The sequence below is a fragment of the Nycticebus coucang genome, chromosome 22, assembly GCF_027406575.1.
Source record: "Nycticebus coucang isolate mNycCou1 chromosome 22, mNycCou1.pri, whole genome shotgun sequence".
Taxonomy (NCBI): domain Eukaryota; kingdom Metazoa; phylum Chordata; class Mammalia; order Primates; family Lorisidae; genus Nycticebus; species Nycticebus coucang.
Genome location: NC_069801.1, coordinates 34295690 through 34319809, shown reverse-complemented (window position 1 = coordinate 34319809; position 24120 = coordinate 34295690). Strand labels below are relative to the sequence as shown.

At 45.6% G+C, this 24120-nt stretch overlaps 1 protein-coding gene across 3 annotated transcripts in view; it reads left to right on the top strand.

The window, feature by feature from the left end:
- RIMS3 (regulating synaptic membrane exocytosis 3) overlaps window positions 1-12482 on the top strand; it is a 42647-nt gene extending 30165 nt beyond the window's left edge. For all 3 annotated transcript variants that reach the window (XM_053576262.1, XM_053576261.1, XM_053576260.1), the window contains exons 5-8: window positions 892-1004; window positions 4153-4254; window positions 4542-4681; window positions 6602-12482. In XM_053576262.1, the coding sequence (XP_053432237.1) occupies window positions 892-1004; window positions 4153-4254; window positions 4542-4681; window positions 6602-6814 (568 nt within the window). In that variant the 3' untranslated portion in view covers window positions 6815-12482. The remainder of the gene's footprint in view (window positions 1-891; window positions 1005-4152; window positions 4255-4541; window positions 4682-6601) is intronic.
- Window positions 12483-24120: the final 11638 nt, after the last annotated feature.

Sequence of the window (24120 nt, the reverse complement as noted above, 5' to 3'; positions counted from 1 at the left end):
CACCATCTGCCCTAATCATCATAACCCTGTGACTGGGGCATCAATCATCTCTGTTCTGTTGGGAAGATCGGTCTCTTACTTCTTGGAGCCTCTGTGTTTTCATCTGTAAAATTGGATAATAGCTCCTACCACACAGAGTGGTGGTTGTAAGGATTAAGAGATATAATGGAAAATTTATTGGCACCTGGCCAGCATTCAATCACTGTCAGTTTTTGTTACTATTTCCAAGCCTCTCCTCCCCCCCCCCATCATTTGCCATTCATCTCAGCCTTGTAATTGTGTTATTTTGGTCTCAGCTGCTGTTTGGAGCATCACCTCAAAAGTTTGACTTGAGTTTCAACTTTACAGTCAACTCAAACTTCAGTTCTTAGAACTTATTCCAGGCATTGAAATTCCTGACCTAGGTTCTTGGCATTGATATCCCTGCTGAGGAGGACACAGGTGTCCAGTAAGTCCTGTATTGTAAGAGTCACTTCAGAAAACCCTGGGTGCTGGGTGCAGTGACTCGCGCCTATAATCCTAGCACTCAAGGAGACTGAGGTGGGTGGGTTGCTTGAGCTTAGGAATTCCAGACCAGCCTTAGCAAGAGTCAAAGCCCATCTCTAAAAATAGCTGGGCGTTGTGGCAGGCGCCTATAGTCCCAGCTACAAAGGGAGGCTGAGGCAAGAGGATTGATTGAGCCCAAGAGTTTGAGGTTGCTGTTAGTGTGCAGAAATGAACAGTTCTGTTTGCCCCCAGCCAGAGTAGTGCACCCACACTGTATAGAAGGGAAATTGAGGCACAGAGGGAAGCGCCCAGTACCCCAGGGGCAGAGCCCTGTGGCTGGTCAGCCACACCCCCACCCCAAGGCTGCCCTGACACCCTCACTTGCCCCTCTGCCGCCTCCTGCAGGTTCATCTTCCCCACTACCCGGCTGGGGGCTGAAAGCCAGTTCAGCGATTTCCTGGATGGACTAGGACCAGCCCAGATTGTGGGTCGACAGACGCTAGCAACGCCACCCATGGGTGAGTCTTCTCGAGGGCAAGGCGAGTGGAGCAATGGAGTCCCTGCATGACATGGTGCAAGCAGCAAAAACCAGTCCTCACTCAGGCTTTTGTGCCAGCAAGCAGGAGTCAGTGGCACACTCATCAATCCTTCCCTCATCAAGGGAAAAAAGGGTCCCAGATTCTCCCTGCCTGCACCTTGCAGCAGCTCTCAAAGTGCACTCGTCCCTCACTTCACCACACACTCACCCACTTTCCCACCGCCTACCAAGTGCCTGGCAGTGCCTGGCAGTGCTAATGCAGAACAAAAATAGTCGCAGCACTGGCTGTCATAGTTTATTCTATTACCACTTTTCTCTGTGTGACCTCAAGCAAGTCACTTCTCCTCTTCAAGCCTCAGTTTCCTCATCTATAAAATGGGAATAATAACGCCCACATTAGTTCTTCAATCTAACAGTGCTTTATTGGACTTCTGTTAGATGCTTTGCTGAAATATTTCAATTTACTCCTTAGGAACTGTGGCTTGTTTGACTTGTTATTCCTACTAGTACAATCCTTTTAGTAATTTCCTCATCCCTCTTCCCTGCAGCTAGGAAGTGCAGTCCTCCGTATCCATGGGTTCCTCATTCATGGACCCAAGCAACCTTGGGTTGGAGACATCCAGGGGAAGATTATCCCACAAAGTTCCAAAATGCAAAACTTGAATTTGTTGCATGCCAAGCACTGCATCAAATCCACACAAATGAAGTGATTTTTAGGTGTTATACTAGATGTAAGTATAGACACGCATCACTTACGGATAGCAATACATTATGAAAAATGAGTACGTTATGTGATTTTGTCATTGTCAGAGAGAGTGTACTTACACAAACCTAGATGGTATGTATTTTTTTATTTGTATCTTTTATCTGGAAACCCAAATGTCCCAGCATCACTACTAAATATTAGTCACTTCCCCTACCTGATCTGCAATGCCAGTTATCAAGTGTCACATATTAGGCTTCTAAACATGCTCCATTGTAATCTTTTGGGACCATCATCATATATGTGATCCATCATTTACCAAAATGTTGTTATGCAACATGACTGCAACCTAGAGATGATTTAAAGTACACAGGAGTTGTTAGGTGTGGTGGCTGACACCTGTAGTCTCAGCTAATCAGGAGGCTGATGCAGGAGAATTGCTAGAGACCAGAGGTTTGAGGCTAGCCTGGGCAACATAGTCTCAAAAAAAAAAAAAAAAAGAGGATATAGGAGGATGTGCATGGGTTATATGCAAATTTGCAAATACTGTGTCATTAATACAAGGGACATGGGCAGCCATGGATTTTGGTACTCACGTGTGTGTGGTGGGAAGGTGAGTCATGTAACCAGTCCCCCATGGATTCTGAGGATGACTGTACTTCCTAAGATCTACGCTTGGTTCTCTTAGCTGCTCTTTTTCTCCAGGTCGCAAAATGACTCTCTTTCACTCCTTCCTTTAGTTATTGGCTATTCTAGCTTCAAGCAGCTCCTCCCCAGGTTGCTTCCCCAGAGATGGCTCCTCCCCTCAACCCCTTCCCCTCAGTCTGACCTGAACAGTGCCAGATCCAGATATCCTTACTTAGCTCTAATCTGGATGTGTTTGACCTTTGACACTCACAGCAAATGAGAAAGCAGAGCACAGACAATGCCCTGCTATGAATCCTGTGAATGGAGCTAGGGTCCCATTCCAGGCAGGATTCTTTCCACTGCACTGACCTCAAAAGTGCCCACTGTCGGGCGGCGCCTGTGGCTCAGTCGGTAGGGCGCCGGCCCCATATACCGAGGGTGGCGGGTTCAAACCCGGCCCCGGCTGAACTGCAAACCAAAAAATAGCTGGGCGTTGTGGCGGGCGCCTGTAGTGCCAGCTACTCGGGAGGCTGAGGCAGGAGAATCACTTAAGCCCAGGAGTTGGAGGTTGCTGTGAGCTGTGTGATGCCATGGCACTCTACCGAGGGTGATAAAGTGAGACTCTGTCTCTACAAAAAAAAAAAAAAAGTGCCCACTGTCTGCTGGAAGAGGGACCCACAACGCCTTCAGAGGGAGAGGGTCAGCTCTCATCTGGCCCTTGGATCGGATTTAGCTAATTCCCAGCCCTGAATTTCAGTCTCTTAAGGACCTGGGGAGCCTGTTTTTTCCCAGCCCTAGACCCAACCACAGGCGGAGAAGCAGTGAGCAGAGCCAGTCACTTCCACAGAGCTAAGGCGTGTAGCAGCCTAGAACGTTTGCATGTGGTGCCCCCTGGTGTCCAAATCTGGCTTTGCATCCGCTCCCCTTGTTAGCTGGAGAGATAAATTCCGGAGATTCTCCCTTTCCCCCACCCCTAGTAAATCCCCATCTTCCCCAGTAAGCTAATACAAACAATTTCATGATGGTTCAGAGAATCTAAAATGGGTGGCTGAACCCAAAGTCTGCCCCATTTAATTTTTCTGGATCAGTCTTATGATTCTGTAGCCCTTAAAGAACTTCACTTTGGTCTAAGTGACTGCTATATCCAAATTTTGCCAGGCCACATTGAACAGAGCTTAGAGTTCCTAGAAATCAGGTGACTAACATGATGCACAGCTCTTGCCCCAGCTAGATAATCCATTTTGTGGGAGCAGGTAACTCCTCATGCACCCAGGAAGCCTGCTGGCCTTCCCTCCTTCCTTCCCTCCCTCCACCAGCAGTTAGCGTATAACCAGGCCCTTGATGTCACAAAGTGCCTCATGTCCTGTGCATCTCTTTACACTGATAGCCTTTCAGTATTTGTTCAACATATATGTAGAGAAAGATTAAGAAGAGCCATTGAGCCCACAACCTTTCTTGTCTTTCCAACACAGGAAGTTCTGTCCCCAGACTTGCTATTCTGCTCAGTAAAACAGAAGCCTCCCAGTTAGCCAGACTTAGATGGGAGTTTGGCTGCCATTTGTGGTTATCTAAACATGCCCCTTAAGGGTCATGCCCCCACCCCACCCCAAGGAACCTATCAGAATATTTCTCAGGCCTTGTAAAGGCTCTGGTCTCCTGAGAGCTGTTCTGGCACATGTGGTTGGCTCCATCCTGTTCCCTCTCCGGTGATGATACAGCATCCACGGGTGTTCTGCACAGCAGCTGGCTGGCTTGCCCTGGTCTGGCTCTGCTTAGATTCACCTCTTCTCTCTTGCAGGAGACGTGCATATAGCCATCGTGGATAGGAGTGGCCAGCTGGAGGTGGAAGTGATTGAAGCTCGGGGACTGACCCCCAAACCAGGCTCCAAATCCCTCCCAGGTGAGGAATTTGGGGAATGGAATCCCAGTAGGGAGGCTCTGGATCTAACAAGATCTCAGTTGGCTTTAATCAGTATTCTTGACAGTAGAGTCATGGCTTGCCTGGAAGACCGGTCATGGAGCAGGGGTAGGGAAGGAGAAGGAGTCAATGCTTCAGTCGCCTTTCCCATCTGCCATCTGCTGCTTGGCTCATTCTATACACCCTGTTCACCTCCAGGATAGGGGATGGAGTAGGTTATAGTGGTTTCTTCTGGACCCCTCCCCAACTTAATTTTTCTCATCCCTCAGCCACTTATATCAAGGTTTACCTGCTTGAGAACGGGGCCTGCTTAGCCAAGAAGAAGACAAAATTAGCCAAGAAGACCTGTGATCCCCTGTACCAGCAGGCCCTGCTCTTTGATGAGGGGCACCAGGGCAAGGTGCTACAGGTGAGTTACCAGGCAGGGCAGATTCTCAAAGCCTGGAAGTTGTAATTTAAAGTTTTTCATTTATGATTTCTCCTATGCCAAGCACTGTGCCAGGTGTGTTAGTTTGCATTACCCATTTATTTTCACAGCCCACTGAGGAGTTATTGCTCCCCAGCTGATTCGTAATCCATCTGTGGGAGGACATAACTCCTCACTGGGGGCAGGAGATAAGGAAATTGGTCTCCAGTTTGTATAGCTGGCAGGTAGAACCAGGACCAGTTTGACTGCTGTCTTCTCTTCCCCCTGGTGCTGAGTTTATTGCACACCTGCCAGTGCCAGGCTTTGTTGTCAGATGCTTTCTAAACATGACCTTGTTTCAACTTTTTTTTTTTTTTTTTGAGACAGAGTCTTACTTTGTCACCCTTAATAGAGTGCCATGGTGTCCTAGCTCATAGCCACCTTGAACTCTTGGGCTCAAGTGATCCCCTCGCCTTAGCCTCCCAAGAAGGCTGGGACTACAGGCACCTGCCAACACACCCAGTCAGTTTTTCCTATTTTTAGTAGAGACAGAGTCTCACTTTTGCTCAGGCTGGTCTGAACTCCTGAGCTCAGGCAATCCACCCACCTCAGCCTCCGAAAGTGCTAGACCTTGTTTCAACCTTGAGATGATTCAGTGAATGTGTGATTCTCCTTACTTTAACAAATGAGGAGGGCGGCGCCTGTGGCTCAGTGGAGTAGGGCGCTGGCCCCATATGCCGGAGGTGGCGGGTTCAAACCCAGCCCTGGCCAAAAACTGAAAAAAAAAAAAAAATGAGGAAACAGAGTCTCAGAAAAATGAAATGACTCACTTGAAGCTTCAGTTAGTGACTAGTGACTAGCAGAACCTAGTCTGGTGATTCAGAGCCTTCTGCACACTTTGTGTTGTTAGCCTTTCCTGACAGTTCTCGGAGAGAGGTAGCATCATGCCCATTTCCTAGGTAAATAACCTGAGGTCACTGAGGGTGCAGCACAGTGCTGGGTCTGGCTCTGGCCTCAGATTACAGCTCAACAGTCCCTTGGGTAGGTTGTGAAGACTGAGCGAGTGATTGCATGTAGAGAGCTTGACACAGAGCCTGGCATCTGGACACTATTCGGTAAGTACTAATCACCATGGTGATGGTGGCTGTGGTCTTGCCTAAGGCCACATGGGTGGCAGAGAAGAGGCTAGACCCAGGGCTGTCTGGGCTGTCTGGCTTCTTCTGTAGGCCTCTTCCTCTGGATTGAGGTGGTTCTGTGGCAAGGGCCCTTGAACTTACAAACTTAAAGAACTGAAGAACTCTAGGGTTCAGGGGTAGCAGGGCATGGTCTTGGGTGTCTCTTTAAAAAAGGATTCACCAGTAAATACACAAGTGTGAAAACCACCTGGCTAACCTATTCCCTCCTTGCAGTAACCCGGTGGAAACTGAGGCCCGGTAAGGGCAAGGGGCTTACACAAATGGGAGCTACTGACACAGCGAGCCAGCAGCAGAGCTGGGGCTGTGACCCAGGTCCTAGACTCTCAGTCTGCCCCTTCCTGGGGAAAACTGTTGACTGGAAGGCTGGAAGTTTCTGGAGTCAGACACATTCAAGTTCTAATCCCAGCTCTGCTATAATTACATGTCTCTTTGGGTTATTCAATTAACCTTTCTAAGTGGGAGTTTCCTCTCAGTGGATATAATAATACACAGCATTCCTTGCCACATGGCTTGTTATAACAGTTAAAATAATTTATATAAAGTCCATGGGATCAACTCTGGCACATCTTAAGTGCTCAGTAAGTTGTTGCCCTAAAGCAGTCTTGAGATCTGGCTCTCTTTGTCCTGTCTGTGCCCAGATGAAACTTACAGGTTCCTGGGGCCACTGCCTAGTCCTGGAGTTAGGGAAATAGATCAGGCTTTCCCTCTCTTCCTCCCTTCCTGGCAGGTAATCGTCTGGGGAGACTATGGGCGCATGGACCACAAGTGCTTCATGGGCATGGCCCAGATCATGCTGGATGAGCTGGACCTGAGTGCCGCGGTCACCGGCTGGTACAAACTCTTCCCCACCTCCTCAGTGGCAGACTCTACACTCGGATCCCTCACCAGGCGCCTGTCCCAGTCCTCCCTGGAGAGTGCCACCAGTCCGTCCTGCTCCTAAGGATGTCAGGAAGAGAGGCTGGGACGGTGATGTGGGAAAGGGTGCCTGCTGGCCCCCTCCCCTGTACATAGTCTTCATGTCTTTCTGGACCCCTTGTCCTGCTGCATGCCTGTTGGCTACTGGGCTTGTCCCAGCTGGCAGTGGAGACTGTAGTGTACATGTGTGTGCGTGTGCGACCACATTCTGTCTGTTCACCTGTCTGGGTGTAGTTAGTCCTAGTGACTACATGGACTAAAATGTCTCCACATCTCTTTGTATCCTTTTGAAAAGAAACCCAAAGGAGTGTTGTGTAGACGTGACTCACCCTGAGGAATCTCCAGGTGTGGAAGTCGGGGATGCGGCCACTGGTCCATCCTGCCTTGTCCAGGAATGAGGGCAGAGCCTGCGCATCCCTGCCAGTGCCTGCTCCTGGTCGTCTCTGCTTTGTTTTCTGTCTTGTCTTTTGTTCCGCCCTTGCTTCTCCTAGCACTGCCACTGTTTTCTGAGGAATGTAGCATTACTGCGGCTGGCCACGCTGGGGCCCCCCTGGGAAGCCCCCATGCCCTCCTCCCTACCCGAGCTGCTCCGGTGGCTCTTCCTCCACCAAATGTGTCCTGCAGCATGTAGCATGCCCACCTAGCACCCTGGCGGGGTCCGGGAACACAAATGGTGCCCAGGAGCTTGGGCTTGGAGACGCTCTTCTCTGTGGGGCTGGAACCACCTCCTCCCTATAGCAGAGCACAAGGAGGTCTTAGTCCCCAGGGTGGCCGGCCAGGTGCCCCTTTAGCACCTCCTACATCTCTTTTGTCTCTTTAAGCCTCCTCCTCTCCAACATGCCAAAGGAGCTCTCCCAGTGGGGCCAGGAGATCAGCCTCAGAGGGGACATTACCTGCCAAAGCAGACAGTCCTCCCTAGGCCCTGAAGGTGGCCCTGTTCCCCTAAGGGTGTGACTCATAAGAGCAGGGCTAAGGCTGACTTGTTCAGAGCCGCTATTGAGAATCCTACCTGAACTTTGGGGATGAGCTGCATGAAGTTGTTCATTTGGGGCTCTATGTCTTGCTCATTTCCAAACCAGGGTCTGAGTCTGGGAGTTCAGACTCACCGGGCTCCAGCTTCTGGCTCCACGAGCAGCCTGGCTCTGAATTCTATTCTGCTGCCGTCACCAGCTCTGTATAAGCAATACTTCCCCCTCAACTTCCCTGTCCTCTTGTGTTCCACCGCTGCCCCCTGGCCAGTGGCCTGCCCTAGGCACCTCACCTGCCTCTGCTTTCTCTCCCACCTTGTCTGGCTGAAACTTCTCACACCCCTCAAATCCTGACTTGATGTGACAGCCAGGTCCTGTTGGTGGAGACCAGTGCCTGAACTGGACCCCTGTGAGATATGTCTGCTATGAATCTTGAAGTCTGGCTCAGGAATGCCCAAATCTGTCCTTCTCCCTCCTCAGCTGTAGGGTGAAAGGGGAAAGGTTGCCCAGGAGATGAGTAGAGCAGCCCTTGGGTTCAAAGTGGAGGAGGGCTCTTTTTCTCCCTCTTCCCCAGACTTCATACCAAGTGCTAAGATAACTGTGATCCAAGTACCTGAGGCTGGAAGTGTCCCCTGACAGCAGTGGTGAGGTCTTAGCCCAGTGCTTGGCCTCCATTCATAACCAAACTCGGGGATAGGGGACATGGAGGTGGCAGTTTAGTGAAGATAGACCATCTCAGCCCAAAGGGCCTCCTTTCCTGGCCAGGTTCCCTGTTAGGCTGAAGCCAGAGTACGTCACCTCCCTCCTAGAAAGGTGGAAAGAAAACTAGGAAACTAGATGAAGCCAGGACCCCACCTGTCCTGCCTCAGGACAGGAAGGGGGAGGGGCAAGAAGGAAGTAAACGGAGTTAGTTTGTGGGCTCTTGTCTCCCACCTAAGCCTCTGTCCTTGTGCCGTCAGAGAAGAGAACCATCATGTACATGGAGGAGGTGGCTGGTTGTTTTCTCTTTCGGCAGAAATGCCCTCCGCATTCCCATGGCTAGGACTAGGTAATGCATGCCTTTCTCGTGTTCCCAAACGTGGGGCAAAAGGCGCTGTACTCCTTGACCCTAGTGGGGACAGGGAGGAAACTTGCTTGCAAAGGGTATTTTTATTTCCTAGTGGTGATGTATTCACTTCTAGAGCAGTTGCTCTCATGATGGTGTGAAAATACTCCATGTCTCTGGAGTAATGGGATTGTTAGTGATCTGCAGGGTCCCATTGACATTTGCTAATGTGGCACCAAGGAGTGATACCCAGACCATGCAGTCACCCCCAGGAAATGGGGGCTACTGACACAGTACCCTCCTTTCCTAGGGGTCCAGGAAGGCGGAAAGCTGCCAGCAAAGTGGCTGCCACTGGGCAGCTCAAGGCCAAAATGCCTCTTGCCTCTGGGGGAGGGTTAGCACAAGGGACGTTCTGGCCAGAGGAGGGATGTGATGTGCTGATAAGTTGGCTGACCTACCTAACAATCCCCAGCTATCAAAACTGCCCGTTAGTTGGGCCACTGCAGTGTCCCACCTCTCTAATGGAAGGTAACTCCTCTCCAAATTGACCTTGGGGAATTATTCTTTTAACCCTTTATACCAAATAAATTACTAATCCCTGCCTGGATTTTCCCCTAAGAGGGTGAGGCTGTGTGAGGCTGATGTGTATGTGTGATGGGACTGGCTGAATTAGAGAGTGTTTCTCAGCATCATAGGTGAAGAGGCTTGTTTGAGAGGCTACGCTGGAGCTGGCCTGTCCGAGAATAGGTGTGACCTGGCCTTTGGTGAGGAAGGAAGGAGCCTGATCTCTCCAGAGTCCTCCCTACCCTGGAGCCAACTCACTGCCAGGTTCAGTGTCCTGGCTCCAATGCTGTCAGCCCAGATGAAACCCTGGAGAGGTTACAGGATGGGACTCTTTGTCATTCCAGCTCCTCTGGTCAGGAGGATTATCACAGATGTGGCAGGGACAGGAGTGGCCCTGTAGTGATGGTGGGCTGTGGGCAGGGACAGTGATGCATCTGTCTTCATAGTCTGTTCCGTCTGCCCCACTTTCTTCACAGACTCCTTTTCCCTGCAGTGGGCTCTGCTATGAGGAAGGCTCCAGTAAATGGAGCCAGGGTTTTGGTTTGACAAAGGGAGTTTGATCCTTCAGGAAAGAACCATCTCCAAAACTACTCCTCATCCTGTCTCTTCTGCCACCCAGTTCTACTAGGAAAGGCACACTTAGGAGGCCCTTGGGAGCCAGCAAGTCCCAGGTAATGCCAGCGTTTCATGGGGCTGAGGCAAAACCCAGGAGCTCCAGGGAAAGGGCATCTGTGGAGCTCATCTCTCACGGAATCACTGCCGGGTAGAGTGCTGAGGTCAGCCAGTCCTCCCAGGGACATGACACCTGCTGGGGAGGCATGCCTGGCCTCTTCTTTACTGCCAGCCTTGAGGAGAGCAGAAGCCTCCATTTTTAAAGACAATAAAAACCCACAAGGGTACTTCTTTGGAAATGAAATGTAGCACAATCTCAGCCTGCATTACCAGGAGCCCTGACATGCAGCCAGGGTCCTTACTGCAGGCTCTGCTGTCTGGGAGATGCGAGCTCCTCTTCCCCTGGGGTTCCAGAACTCCTAATACCTCACATTCCCCATCTTCCTCAGCCCAGAACGCAGTGCGGCTTTAGTAAGGCTGCTCTTCTCTGTTTCTCCGACTGCTTCTAGCACTGTGCAAACTCTGCAAGAAATTGCTGCCTTCGCTCCTTGTAGATAAGCTGCTCTCTACCTGCGGGAGAGATGGCCCATTGGTCAGGGCCAGGAGGTTGTCCAGCATTGTGTCTGCAGTGGCTGCAGGGAGATGGAAAAGAAGAGGCCTGCTTCCCTGGCACCTCCTGCCCTCCCCTCCCTCTCCTCAGAGTTTTCTTCTCCAATATCCTGACACATAGATCCTTGAAAATGCTGCTTCCTCTACTGGACTGTCTTTCACTGAGTGATCAGAGAGGAGATGAAGAGGTCGACGCGTCCCCTGCCTTCTCCCTCAAGTCTGCTTTTCACTCAGGTCAGAAGAGGCTGGGGGAAAAACAAGCATTATTGAAGAGCAGGGGCGCCCCCTACCCTCAGGTGAGGCCTGGTGGGGGCTGCACTGGTCTGGCTGGGAAAGAGTGATTTTGAAAGAGTGCCTGAGCATCTCAGAGCAATGTCAGTGATGCCAAAGAGAGCAACTTGGCCTCCTTGGGCACCAGTTCTGCCAGCTGAGCTGCACAAATGTGGCTCAGATGTTGGTGTGCCCAAGGGTGGGACCTTGTTCTCTGACAAAGGGCTTAATCTTTCCATGTAGCGAAGTAACTCCCCCTCCCCCCAACCCTAAGCTTGGGCTTGTGTGGGCCCAGCATGGCTGTGCCTGTGAGGGAAGCCACATCAGCGAGAGAAACTTGTATTCTTTTGGGCCTAGACTGGTGTGGGGCAGGTGCTTGTTGAAACATGTGTTTCTGCTTTGGAAAAACCTTGCAGAGCTCTGGCTGGAAACTTGGCCAGTAAGGACAGAGCCCTGGGCCTCCCAAAGGAGTTCACGCTTATGCCAAGAAAGGTCCACAGAACTGGATTCCAGACAGTCTTGGCTGATGGAAATGAGGCCCGAGAATTTCAGGGGCAATGGAGCATCTGCCCCAGTAGCCAATGACCTGGAGAGGCCACAGGAAATCAAAGGCTGTTCTATATAGTTTTGCCAGAAACCATGACCTTGCGCAAGACTTCTCACTTTCCTGGGCCTCAGCTTCCTCATCTGCAGAATCAGAGCATTAGCTGGTTGCTCTCCGGGTCCCTCTGGGGTTTAAGAGTCTCTGATCCGGAGCTGATGAGGGTTGCCAGCCTGTACACCTGGTGCCTGGTTCCGCAGCCAGTTTCTCCCGCACCTGGTGCCCATGCTGGGCCCGGGTCTTCATCTGCTCGGTCCCCAGATGATGCTTCTGACAAGAACTCTGGGAATCCTCACAGACTCTGCTTTTCCCTCTTCATGGTTTGTCCTCCCTCTTTTATTCTTGTGTAACGCTGAGAAAAAATTAAGGGTTATTTACAATGGACAATTTTCAAGGTGCTGATGTGATGTCACAACCTCAGCTGCACCCCCAGTTAGGTCAGTGTCCCCACCAGCAGAGGAGGTGGGACTGTTCCTCATTTCTGCTTCTAGGATGGTATCAGTGGGGGGGCTAAAGATCTGAGAATTTTAAAGGAAATGCTTTCTGATGGGAGGAGAGAGGGAACTTATTTCCCTTCAAAGTATTTTGTTTTTTAAAGCCACTTCTCCCTCCAAAACGTATTTTACCAGACATTGTCCCAGAAAGCACAGTGGCTGCTTCCTTAGGAAGAGTGGGCCTGATGGCTCTACCAACTCCTTTAGTGGTAAGCTCACAGCAGGCAGGAACACTGTTTTTAGAATTTCCAAATGCATCCTGCAAAGAGAGGGAACTGATAGGGACGGACAAGCACACTGTTTAGATAAGAAGCAATTAGCCTTTTATATCTGTGCTCTATACATTTTCTATGTGCAGCATCTTTCCATACTTCTTGTGGTTCCTGGGTGGCAGGTGGACAGCTGGGAGGGACTGCCGGCTGTTTTGTACAACGTTCTTGCCAATTCCCTTGAGAAGAAAATTCTTCACTCGGCTTCTGCATGTACAGTATTTGGGCAGCAAAACATGATTAAAGTCAGTTTGAAAATGGTTTGATGTGTTGTTTTCTTTAGACAGCTTTTAATTCTAGGAGAGAGAAAACAGGGGTCCCAGTGACTAAAAAGAGCAAGGAGGAGGATGCCTTGTTGAGAGTCAGGAAAGACTAGTATGCCTGTTAGAGAAGCTCCATCGCCATAGCAATGTCTTTGGGCTGTGAAATCTGACTGGTCCAGGCAACTTCCTGGCTATGTCGCTCAGGTTCCCGGTCCCCACCTCAAAGTCTTCCATTCCCATGAACTCCACAAGGTAAGATGGAGCAAAGGCCACTGCTTTTTACCCACTGTTTTTTGCTCTGAACTCCTGTGTCCAGCAGCTCTGCTCAGGCCTATGGCCGGGTGAGCCTTGCTTATTTCAGCCACACCTGGTATAAGCAGTAAAGATAGCAGTGACCTCTAGTATTGTGAACTACATCAATCGCTGATCTTTGGAGCACCCCTTTCCTCCTTTCCTCATGGAGGGGCAAAATCATACATTAATATTCTGGACAAAACCATTGTCCTCCTAGGGATGGGTTTGGGGGTACAGAAGAGGATAAAGGAAGTGTGGCATCGTCATGGCATGTGCTTCAATGCCAAAGGCCCTCAGGGGGACCTTGGCTCTGGCTCTTGGCTTTGCAGTCCCTGTGGGCACCATCTCTTGAGAGAAGGCTTGAGTTAAATATATGAACTCTGATGTTCCCCAGGATTCTGGCATATGCTGTCATGAATTCAAGAATTTCTATCCTTCTATCCAGCAAAATTCTCTCTCTTTTTTTTTGGCCAGGGCCAGGTTTGAACCCGCCATCTCTGGCACATGGGGCCAGTGCCCTACTCTTTTGAGCCACAGACACCACCCACTCTCTCTTTTTTATAAAGACAGGGTCTCTTTTCTCTTTTGCCCCAGCTAGGGTGCAGTTGCATCACCCTAGCTCACAGCAACCTCTAACTCCTAGGCTCAAGCAATCCTCCTGCCTCAGCCTCCGGAGTAGCTGGGACTACAGATGTGCATCACCACACTTGGCCTCCCAGAGTGCTAGGATTACAGGTGTGAGCCACCATGCCCGGCCCAGCAAAATTCTTTCCTAAAACAATGACAAAAAGGGCAGAAAACAGGAACTGAGATTGAAAGAAAGAAATTCTAAAGTATGTTTTTCAGACAGAAAAAACACAGGACATACCTCAGAGGGTTACTGGAAGATTAAGATGAAATAATACATTTGGTTTATTTTGTTTTGTTTTGAGACAGAGTCTTGCTCTGTTGCCCTGGCTAGGGAGCAGTGGCATCATCATAGCTCACTGCAACCTCAAATTCATGGGCTCAAGCAATTCTCCTGCCTTAGCCTCCTGAGTATCTGGGGACCACAAACATGAGCCACTTAGCTAATATTTCTATTTTTCCGTAGAGACAGGGTCTCACTCTTGCTCAGGCTTCTTTCAGACTCCTGGCTTCTAACAATGCTCTCATCTTGGCCTCCCAAAGTGCCAACGATTATAGGTTTGAGCCACTGCACCTGACCCAATAATATGTTTGAAAGTGCTCACAACAGTGCCTGAAACATAGTAAATCTCATGTCTTTTTGTTATTAAGGTAAATGATCCTGGATGGAAGGGCTGAGCTGCAAGAAGGAAAACTGAGAAGACTGCTGTCAAATATTACTAATAATAACATACACAGATTGTAAAACTATAGTGTTTTAATTTGTAAAAGTAAAGAGAAGCATAACTAAACGAGGAGGAGTAGGGTGCCTCCTCCTAAAATATTGAGAAGGACACAGATATTAAGTAACTTCAATCTTCCTAAGTATCCATTCTAAATATCTATATATTAAGAGTAAATATTAAGAAAAGAGAAATAGAATCTAGTCTATGTGAAAATCCTGAGTATATACTACAAATAATACAACAGTGTATTAGAAAGTAATATGTCATAATCAAGTAGTGTTTATCCAAAGAATGCAAAGATGGTGCATTATCACCAAAAAAATCATTTTAGTTCACCACACTAATAGACTATAGGAGAAAAATTATATAATTATCCAAATGCATAAAAGGCATGTTATAAGGTTTAATCCTATTCACAACAAAATTCTTAGCAAACAGAAGGTAACTTTTTTTTTGAGACATAGTCACCCTTGGGATAGTGCCTTGGTGTCATAGCTCACAGTAACCTTAAACTCTTGGGCTCAAGTAAACCTCTTGCCTCAACCTCCCAAGTAGCTGAGATTATAGGTGCCCACCACAATACCCAGCTATTATTAGAGATGGGGTCTCACTCTTAGGCTGGTATTGAACTCATGAGCTCAAGTAATCCACCTGCCTTGGCCTCTCAGAGTGCTAGGATAACAGGTAGAAGGTAACTTTCTTTTTTTCTTTTTTTTGAGACAGAGTCTCATTTGTTGCCCTCAGTAGAGTGCCCTGGTGTCACAGCTCACAGCAACCTCAAACTCTTGGGCTCAAATGATTCTCTTGTTTCAGCCTCCCCCAGATGGGGTCTTGCTTTTGCTCAGGCTGGTCTCAAACCTGTGAGCTCAGGCAATCCACCAATCTCCCAGAGTGCCTCCCAGAGTGCTAGGATTATAGGTGTGAACCACCACACCCAGCCAGAAGGTAACTTTCTTAATAAGATACAAGTCATATACCAAAAAACTTATAGCAAATATTATGTTAATGGAAATACTTTGACACATTCTCTTTAAGGTCAATACAAGGAGGCCCAATATTATTGCTACCATTTTACATAGTTCTGGAAATTCTGTACAATGCCAAAAAGAGAAAAAAGGTGTAAGGATTGAAAGAGAAGAGAGAAAACTATAGATAATTTAACAATAACTATTTTTTAAGTAGTATCAATATTAGAACTAATGAGAACACCCAGCAAGGTTGAATACAAGGTCATTCTTCAAAAATCAATTGCATTTTCTGTAACAGCTAAAACCCATAAATAACAAGTGAAATATTACCCACAATACTAAAAGTCATTAAGTATCTAGGGATTATTTAAGAATATATAAGACCTCTATGGAGAGAACTTTTAAAGTCTAATAAAAGAGTTGATCTGACTAAATGAAAAGACATTCCCTGTTCTTGGGATGGGACAGTTTAGTATAAAGACTACCTCTCTCCCCAATTGATCTATAAATTCAGTGTTATCTTAATTAAAATTTTAGTTAGTATTTTAACTTACTTTAAAATTACATGCAGTGATCCAAGTCCATGAATGGCTAGATCAATTTCTATTTAAAGAAAAGGAGAGAAGGCCAGGTGCAGTGGCTCACACCTATAATCCTAGCACTCTGGGAGCCTGAGGGAGGTGGATTGCCTGAGCTCAGGGGTTCGAGACCAGCCTGAGCAAGAGTGAGACCCTCATCTCTAAAAACAGCAAGTATTGTGGAGGGCGCCTGTAGTCCCAGCTACTTGGGGGGCTGAGGCAAGAGGATCGCTTGAGCCTAAGAGTTTGAAGTTGCTGTGAGCTATGACACTGCTCTACCAAGGGCAACAAAGTGAGACTCCGTCTAAAAAAAAAAAAAAAGAGAGAGAGTACCCAAAGATTGGCACATATATATCTGGAAAATTATTACATGATAAAGGGAGTACCTTGGAACAATGGGGAAAATGGATTGTTTAAATATGTGTTAAGTATTTTTACACTGTTGGTGGGACTGAAAACTTGTAAGTCTCATTGGAAAGAAGTATAGAAAAATCCTCAAAGAACTCAAAATAGACCTTCTATTTGATCCTCCAATCTGGGTAGACATCTACCCAGAAGAAAAAAAATCATTTTGTCATAAGGACATTTGCACTAGTTTATCACAGTTTAATTTATAATTGCCAAGATGTGGAAACAAACTAAATGCTCCTCAACCAAGGAATGGATCAATAAACTGTGGTGTATGTACACCATGGAATAGTATTCAGCTGTAAAAGATGGTGACTTTACATCTTTTGTATTAACCTGGATGAATTCAAAACATTCTCTTGTTTTTTGCAGTTTTGGCCGGGGCTGGGTTTGAACCCAGTACCTACAGAGCCAGCACCCTACTCCTTGAGCCACAGGCATCGCCCAATAACCTAGTTCTTTGTACCCTCAAATTAACCTGAAAAAAAAAAAAGTGTTAGGAAAACCCCTTTATCTGGACAAAGAAAGCATCCCTATCTAAATCAAGACATAAAGATAAGCCCTAGTTGGCTTAATAGATCTAAAATTGAAAGGCAAAATACAAAGCTAATAAAAAAAATGTAATGTAAAATGATGCCAAATGATGGCAAGGACATGGAGATGTGGGAACTTCAGATTCTGGTTAAAATGTAGTTTGGTGCAGCCATTTTAGAGAGAAATCTGACACTATCTGGTCTAGTTACATGCAGACCCTATATATAGATCCCTAAAGAGACATGTATCAGGACATTCACTGAAGCATTATTGGTGCTGGTGTGGTAGGCAAAATAATGGCTCCCTAAAGATGACCACATTCAAATCTCAAACCTGTGACAATGTTTTGTTTTGTTTTTTGAGACAGAGTCTCACTCTGTTGTCCTGGGTAGAGTGGGTAGAGTGCTGTGGCATCATCGTAGCTCAAGGCAACCTCAAACTCTTGGACTCAAGAGATCTTCTTGCTTCAGCCTCCCAAGTAACTGGGACTAGAGGCACCTGCCACTATGCCCAGCTAGCTTTTTCTATTTTTTTGGTAGAGGCAGGGTCTGGCTCTTGCTCAGGCTGGTCTCCAACTCCTGAGCTCAAGCAATCCTCCTGCCTTGGCTTCCCAGAGTGCTAGGATTACAAGTGTGAGCCACCATCCTGACCTGTGACAGTGGTGCTAATTTACATGGCAAAAGGGATTTTGCAGATGTGATTATATTAAAGACTTTGAGATAGGAGATTACCCTGGATTATCTGGGATTAGTTTCTGGGCCCAGTCTAATCACATGGGTACTTAAAAGTGGGAAATCTATGAACCAAGTGTATGGTGCCCCATGATCATATTGATGTACACAGCTATGATTTAATAATAATAAAAAAAAAAGAAAATGCAAATGCTAAGAATTTGGAAAAAAAAAAAAAAAGTGGGAAATCTTTCCCAGCTGTGGTCAAAGGGAGAGGTGATTGCAGAAGAATGGTCAGAGAGGTACCGAGTTACTGGGCTTTGAAGATGGATGAAGAGGAGCATGAGCCAGAGAATGTGAACAGCCTCTAGAAGCTGGAAGAAGCAAGGAAGTAGATTCTCCGCTATTGCATCTACAAAGAACCCTTACAAATCAATCATAAATAGACAAACAGCCCAATTTAAAAATGGGCAAAGGATCTGAACTGACATTTGACCAAAGAAGACATATGCATGACGAATAAGCCAACAAGGAAATGCAAATCAAATCTATAATGAGATACTACTTCATACCCACTAGGGTGGCCATAATCAAAAAGGATAATAAGAAGTGGTGGGGAGGGGCAGCGCCTGTGGCTCAAAGGAGTAGGGTGCTGGCCCCATATACTGGAGATGGCGGGTTCAAACCCTGCCCTGGCCAAAAACTGCAAAAAAAAAAAGAAGCTGTGGGGAGGAGGTAGAGAAATTAGATTCTTGGAAATGTAAAATGATGCAGCTACCATGGAAACCAGTTTGGCAATTCCTCAAAAGATTAAACATTGTTAGCATAAGACCCAGAAATTCTACTCCTAAGAATATGCAAAAGATAATTGAAAACATATGTCGACACAAAAACTTGCACAGGAATGTTCCTAGCAACATTATTCATTATAACCAAAAACTGGAAAAACCCAAATGTGCATCAATTGATGAATGGATAAATGTGTGTTGTGTGTCCACACAATATAAGATTATTTAGCAATAAAAAGGAAAGACATGCATGGCACAACATAGATGGCCTTGAAGACGCTATGATAAATGAAGGAAGCTAATCACAAAAAATCACATGTATGATTCCATTCCTATGAAATGTCCATAAAAGGCAAATCTATAAAGAAAAAATGTAGATTAGTGATTGCTTAGGGCTCAGGTTGAGCTGAAATAATCTGTTGCCATCAGTTTTGCACTTCAAAAAGTACAGTATTATGGCCAGGCATGGTGACTCACACCTGTAATCTTACCACTGTAGGAGGCCAGGAAGAGAGGAAGAGTTTGAGACCAGCCTGAGCAAGAACAAGAACCATCTCTCTACTAAAAATAGAAAATAGGTGTCATGGCAGGTGCTGTAGTACCAGCTACTCAGGAGGCTGAGGCAAGAGGATCTCTTAAGCCCAAAGAGACTGAGGTTGCTGTGAGCTATGATGATGTCAAGGCATTCTACCCAGGGCTAGAGAGTGAAACTCTTGTCTCAGTAAATAAATAAATAAATAAATAAAAATATGGCATTGAAGCAAATTATTCAGTTGAAGGAAAATGATATCAAATGGAAATTCAAATCTATACAAAAGGATGTAAAAGCACCAAAAATACGAATGTAAATATAAAATATTTCTTGTTTACTTTCTTAAGAGATAACTATATTTAAAGCAAAACAATAACCATTTATTATGGGGTTTAACTTATGTAGATTAAAACCATATGGTAACAATAGCATGAAGAATGGGACAGAATAAACAGACGTTTATGATGTAAGTTTTCTATGTTATACTTCAAGAGGCATAATATTATTGGAAGGGAGACTGTGATTAAAGATGCATACAATATCCTGAGTCAAGGACAAGAAGAAAAAAAAGAAAAGAAAAAAGGATGCATAGAGTATACACTAAAAATAAAAATAAAACAGCAAAAAAAATTAAACATTTAGCTAATAAACTTATAAAGTGGAGATAAAGGAGACAAAGAGCAATATTAAAAATACACAATATTTAAAAAGGTAGGAAAAGCAAAAAAAAAAAAGGAACAAAGAATGATAGGAAAAATAGAAAACAGAGAAAACCATACAATTATCTCAAAAAATGCATTAAAATATTGGCCAAATTCAATACTTGTTTATAATTTTTTAAAAACCCTCTCAGCAAATTAAGAATAGAAGAGGACTTACTTAACCTCAAAAAGTGCAACTATGAAAAACTTAGAGCTAACACGATACACTCATACTTAACGGTGAAAACTGAACACTTCACCCTGGGATTAAGAATAAGAAAAGGGTGTCTGCTTTTACTGCTTCTGTTAAACATTGTAATGTCAGTCCTGGTCAATAAGGTAACTGGGCAAGACAAATAAAAGGTATATGATAAGAATGAAAGAAGTAAAATTGCCTTTATTAAGAGATGGCAGGGGGTGGCGCCTGTGGCTCAGTGAGTAGGGCGCCGGCCCCATATACCGAGGGTGATATAGCCGGGCGTTGTGGCGGGCGCCTGTAGGCGAGAGAATCGCGTAAGCCCAAGAGCTGGAGGTCGCTGTGAGCCGTGTGACGCCACGGCACTCTACCCTCGGGCGGTACAGTGAGACTCTGTCTCTACAAAAAAAGAAAAAAAAAAGAGATGGCAGGATAGAAAATTCTAAAGGAAAAAAGACTATAGCTAATATATCTGTCAAGGACTCAGAACATAAGGTCAGTATGTAAACGTCAATGTTATTTCTACATACTATTAAAAATAACTTTAGAAAATGAAATTTTAAAGCAATGCTATTTATAGTACCATCTAAAACCATGAAAAACTTAGGGATAACTTTAACAAAATATAAGACCAATACGCTGAAAAATAAAACATTGCTGAAAGAAATTGATCAAAATCTAAATATATGGAGAGTTATACCATGTTCATGAATTGAAAGACACAATATGGTTAAGATACCAGTTCTCCCTGAATCGATCTCTAGATTTAATACACTATCTTTTCTTTCTTCCTTTCCTTCCCTTTCTTTTTGTTTCTTTCTCTCTTTTCCTTTCCTTTTCTCTTTCTTTAAAAAAAAAAAAGGTCAAACATACAGAGAGAATAAAACAGTGGTTATTAGGGTTATGGTTGGTGGAGAGAAAATAAGGCGATTTAGGTCAAATGATACAAAGTAGCAAATACATAGGCTGGACAAATTGAAAGATCTAATATACAACAGGAAGACTATAGCTAACAGTAGCGCTCTGTATTTGGGATTTTTGCTAAATGAATAAATTATACCTGCTCTTGCCCTGGGGACGGATGTGTGGGAGGGGCTGTGAGATGATGGATGTGGTAATTTGTTTCAGTATAGCAACCATTTTACTATGTATACATATCTTATTTAACACCATGTTATATACCCAAATATACACAATAAAATTTATTTCTTAAAAACGATTAACGCTAGCAGGGGAGTAACTATAACTGTAAAAAGAACAGGGGTGTAAAAAGATCTCTTTAGAGTTGTAGACTATTGTAAAGGCTCGGGGAGGGTCTCAAGGAAGCAACAAATGGGAAGGAGAACCTCTCCTTAAAGCTGGGATTCGAATCTCATTGGAAACATGTAGCATGGTTTGAAGAAGTGTGCTGGGTTGCCCAGCCCAGACTAGGTCTAGTCTCCAGGTAAGGAGGCAACACGCCCAGGACAGGCTGGCAGGAGTGAACTTGCTGGCAGAACGACGCAAGGCTCGGGAGTCACAGTGTCCGCGTATGGCGGACGACTGGAAAACAAGCCTCCAGGCAGCGGCGACAGGCGGGGAGGGAGTCAGGGCGTCAGGCGGCTCAGCAGCAGGACAGCGGGAGGGCTGTTGGAGGTGGGCACAGGGCTAGGGCTGGGGCTGTGAGCTCGCAGGCTTCAGCACGCTGCGAGGCTCACGGCCATCCCCAGGCGCGTGCCTCGGGCAGCGGCACAGCTCACTGACACCAGGAAAAGCTGCTTCCTTCTGCAAGGTCCCTCCAGCGCCATCTACTGACTAAGTTACACCTTGCAACCGCAGTGGAGAAATGCTTAACAGGGCTCTGCCATCCTTGCCAGAGCAGGTCCCGACGGGTGGATTTGGGGTGCAGAAGCAACACATTGATAACTATCATACCTAGTAACAGAGGCAGTGGTATTAGTATAATGGGATACTCATCAGTACTAAAGAGAATGTATTACTGATAATACAGTCGGCCTCTCCGGATCCAAGGGCTCCTCAAACCAAGGACTGAAAATATTTGGATATAAAAAAACCCTCCACAATAAAAATAATACAAATAAAAACAATATAGTGTAACCACCAGTTACACAGCTTTACATTGCATTAGGTAGCATAAGTAATCTAAAGATTAAAATCTGTGGAAGGATATGGTAGCTTATATGAAGATACTATGCTGGGCGGCACCCATAGCTCGGTAGTGGGTAGAGCGCCGGCCACATACACCGAGTCTGTGGCGCGTTGGAACCCGGCCCGGGCCTTGCCAAAATAACAATGACAACTGCAACAATAAAATAGCTGGGCGTTGTGGTGGGCACCTTAGTGCTGGGAGGCTGAGGCAAGAGAATCACTTAAGCCCAAGAGTTTGAGGGTTCTGTGAGCTGTGACGCCATGGCACTCTACCCAGGGCGACAGCTTGAGACTCTTCCTCAAAAAAAAAAAAAAAGAAAGAAAGAAAAGAAAATACTATGACATTATATATCAGGGACTTGAGCATCCACGGATTTTGCTATCCTCAGGGCTCTTGGAGTTAAACTCCTGTGAACACCAAGGGAGGACTGTAGCCAACAACATAGATATACTGCAAAAACAGCTAATGAATGGAAGAAATCATCTGTGCAGTTTAGACTTGGTTTAAGAAGAAAAAAGAAATAAATCAGACACAAAAACTGTTAAATGAAATCCTAGAACACAAAAGACTAATCTAAAGGGATAAAGTCTCAGTGTTGCTTGAGGATGTGAGGTGGGTGGAAGTATTGACTGCAAAAGATCACAAAGGAATTTGAGGAAATAATGGAAATATTTTATATTTGGATTGTGGTGGTGGTTACATGGGTGTATATGTTGATCAAAATGCATCAAACTGTACCCTTAAATGGGGGCATTTTATTTTATATAAATTATTACATCAGTAGTGTCTATTTTAAAAATATCATCTTAAAATCAGATGTCCCTAGTTGTATAGAATGTAGACCACCAACACCTTCCAAACCCTACCACCTCATGAATTCCAGGGCAGGGGTCCTTTGAGAAGGTCACAGCTTTCATAGGAACACTGGAAACCTTCCCTCTTCCTATAGATAGTGGATTCCTAAAGTGGAAAAACTTTAGGTGGTCCAAGATTATTGTGGATTATTCCTGGGATGGTACATCTGGAAGGCAGTTACTGAAGAAAGTCAGGCATGATCTCTCTGAGGGTAGTCCCCTGCATTTTCCTCTAGCTTGACTCATCAATCCAGGGCTCTCCCGGCTGGGTACCTGCTCCAGAAAACTCTCACATTGTACCAAAAGGGGGCGTGTGTAAGGATGGTCAGTTCAGAACTGTCATGGTGGAGAGTTAGAGGCTGCCTCAGCCTGTGTCTGTCACTGGGGAAATGATGGACGAGGGGAACACGGAGGAGGCACTCAAAGGATACAGGGCAGAAGTTAGAAAATGACACATGCAATGCACAGATGGATCTTAAAAATAGAATGCTGGGTGAAAAGGCAGAAAAACAAAAGGAAGCCTAGAGAATACTATGTACAAAATTTTAAAATACAGCCCACAAAATAATGGAAAACATGTCCCTATGACAGAGAAGTCATATTTTACAAGAATATACACATGTACATATCAAAATATTTTGAGAGTTTTTAATGAGAGTACAAGTGGTAAATGAGCATAAACTTGAATGAATAAATGAGGGGCCTTCACAGGCCAATGATAAAAGTAAGTGGTGAACAGTTAACTCAGTCCTCAGCTGCTGGTGTTAAAAAAGATTTCCTCATTCAAAGATTAAATGTATTCTAAATGGACTTCAACTGATAAATATGATATGGAAATAAACTGAGGCCAGGCATGGTGGCTCACACTTTTTATACTAGCACAATGGGAGGCTGAGGGGGAAGGATCCCTTGAGCTCAGGAGTTCAAGACCAGGCTGAGTAAGAACGAGACCCCTCTCTACTAAAAATAGAAAACCTAGCCAGGCAGTATGGCAGTTGCCTGTACTCACAGCTACTTGGGAGGCTGAGGCAGGAGGATTGCTTGAGCCCAGGAGTTTGAGGTTGCAGTGAGCTGTGATGATACCACTGCACTGTAGCCTGGGCAACAGAGCAAGACTCTGTCTTAAAAAAAAAGAAGGAGAAAAAGAAGTAAATGTAAAGATCTAAGCCAAGTAGTTTGTATTATATCAAAGGGCAGGGAGAACAGAACTTCTCAGGATCATTCCACTCACACCATGATCAGGCTAAAGCTGCCTTGCACTTATGGGCTGAAGATATCTCTACACAGGGTTATGGGAACTGTGAGCTGTTAGTTTAGGATTGTGTGTGTCTGTGTATCAATCAGCATGTCCATGTCTTAAGTGTAGAGATTAATAGAATCAGAGTGGAAACCTAATAAACACATGTATATGTAAAAAAAAAAAAAAGAATAGAGAGAATCAGAACTTAGAATCCACTTGCAATTTTCCCTAGGCTTTACTCCCTATGCAGGTTCTTAGGTAAAAATAATAAGGTCTCTGTTTAAGTTTGATGTACAGATGGGAATTGAGATGTACGCTAAACTCAGGGAGCAGAATAACCAAGACATGATAGCTAGAACCCAGTCTTGGGA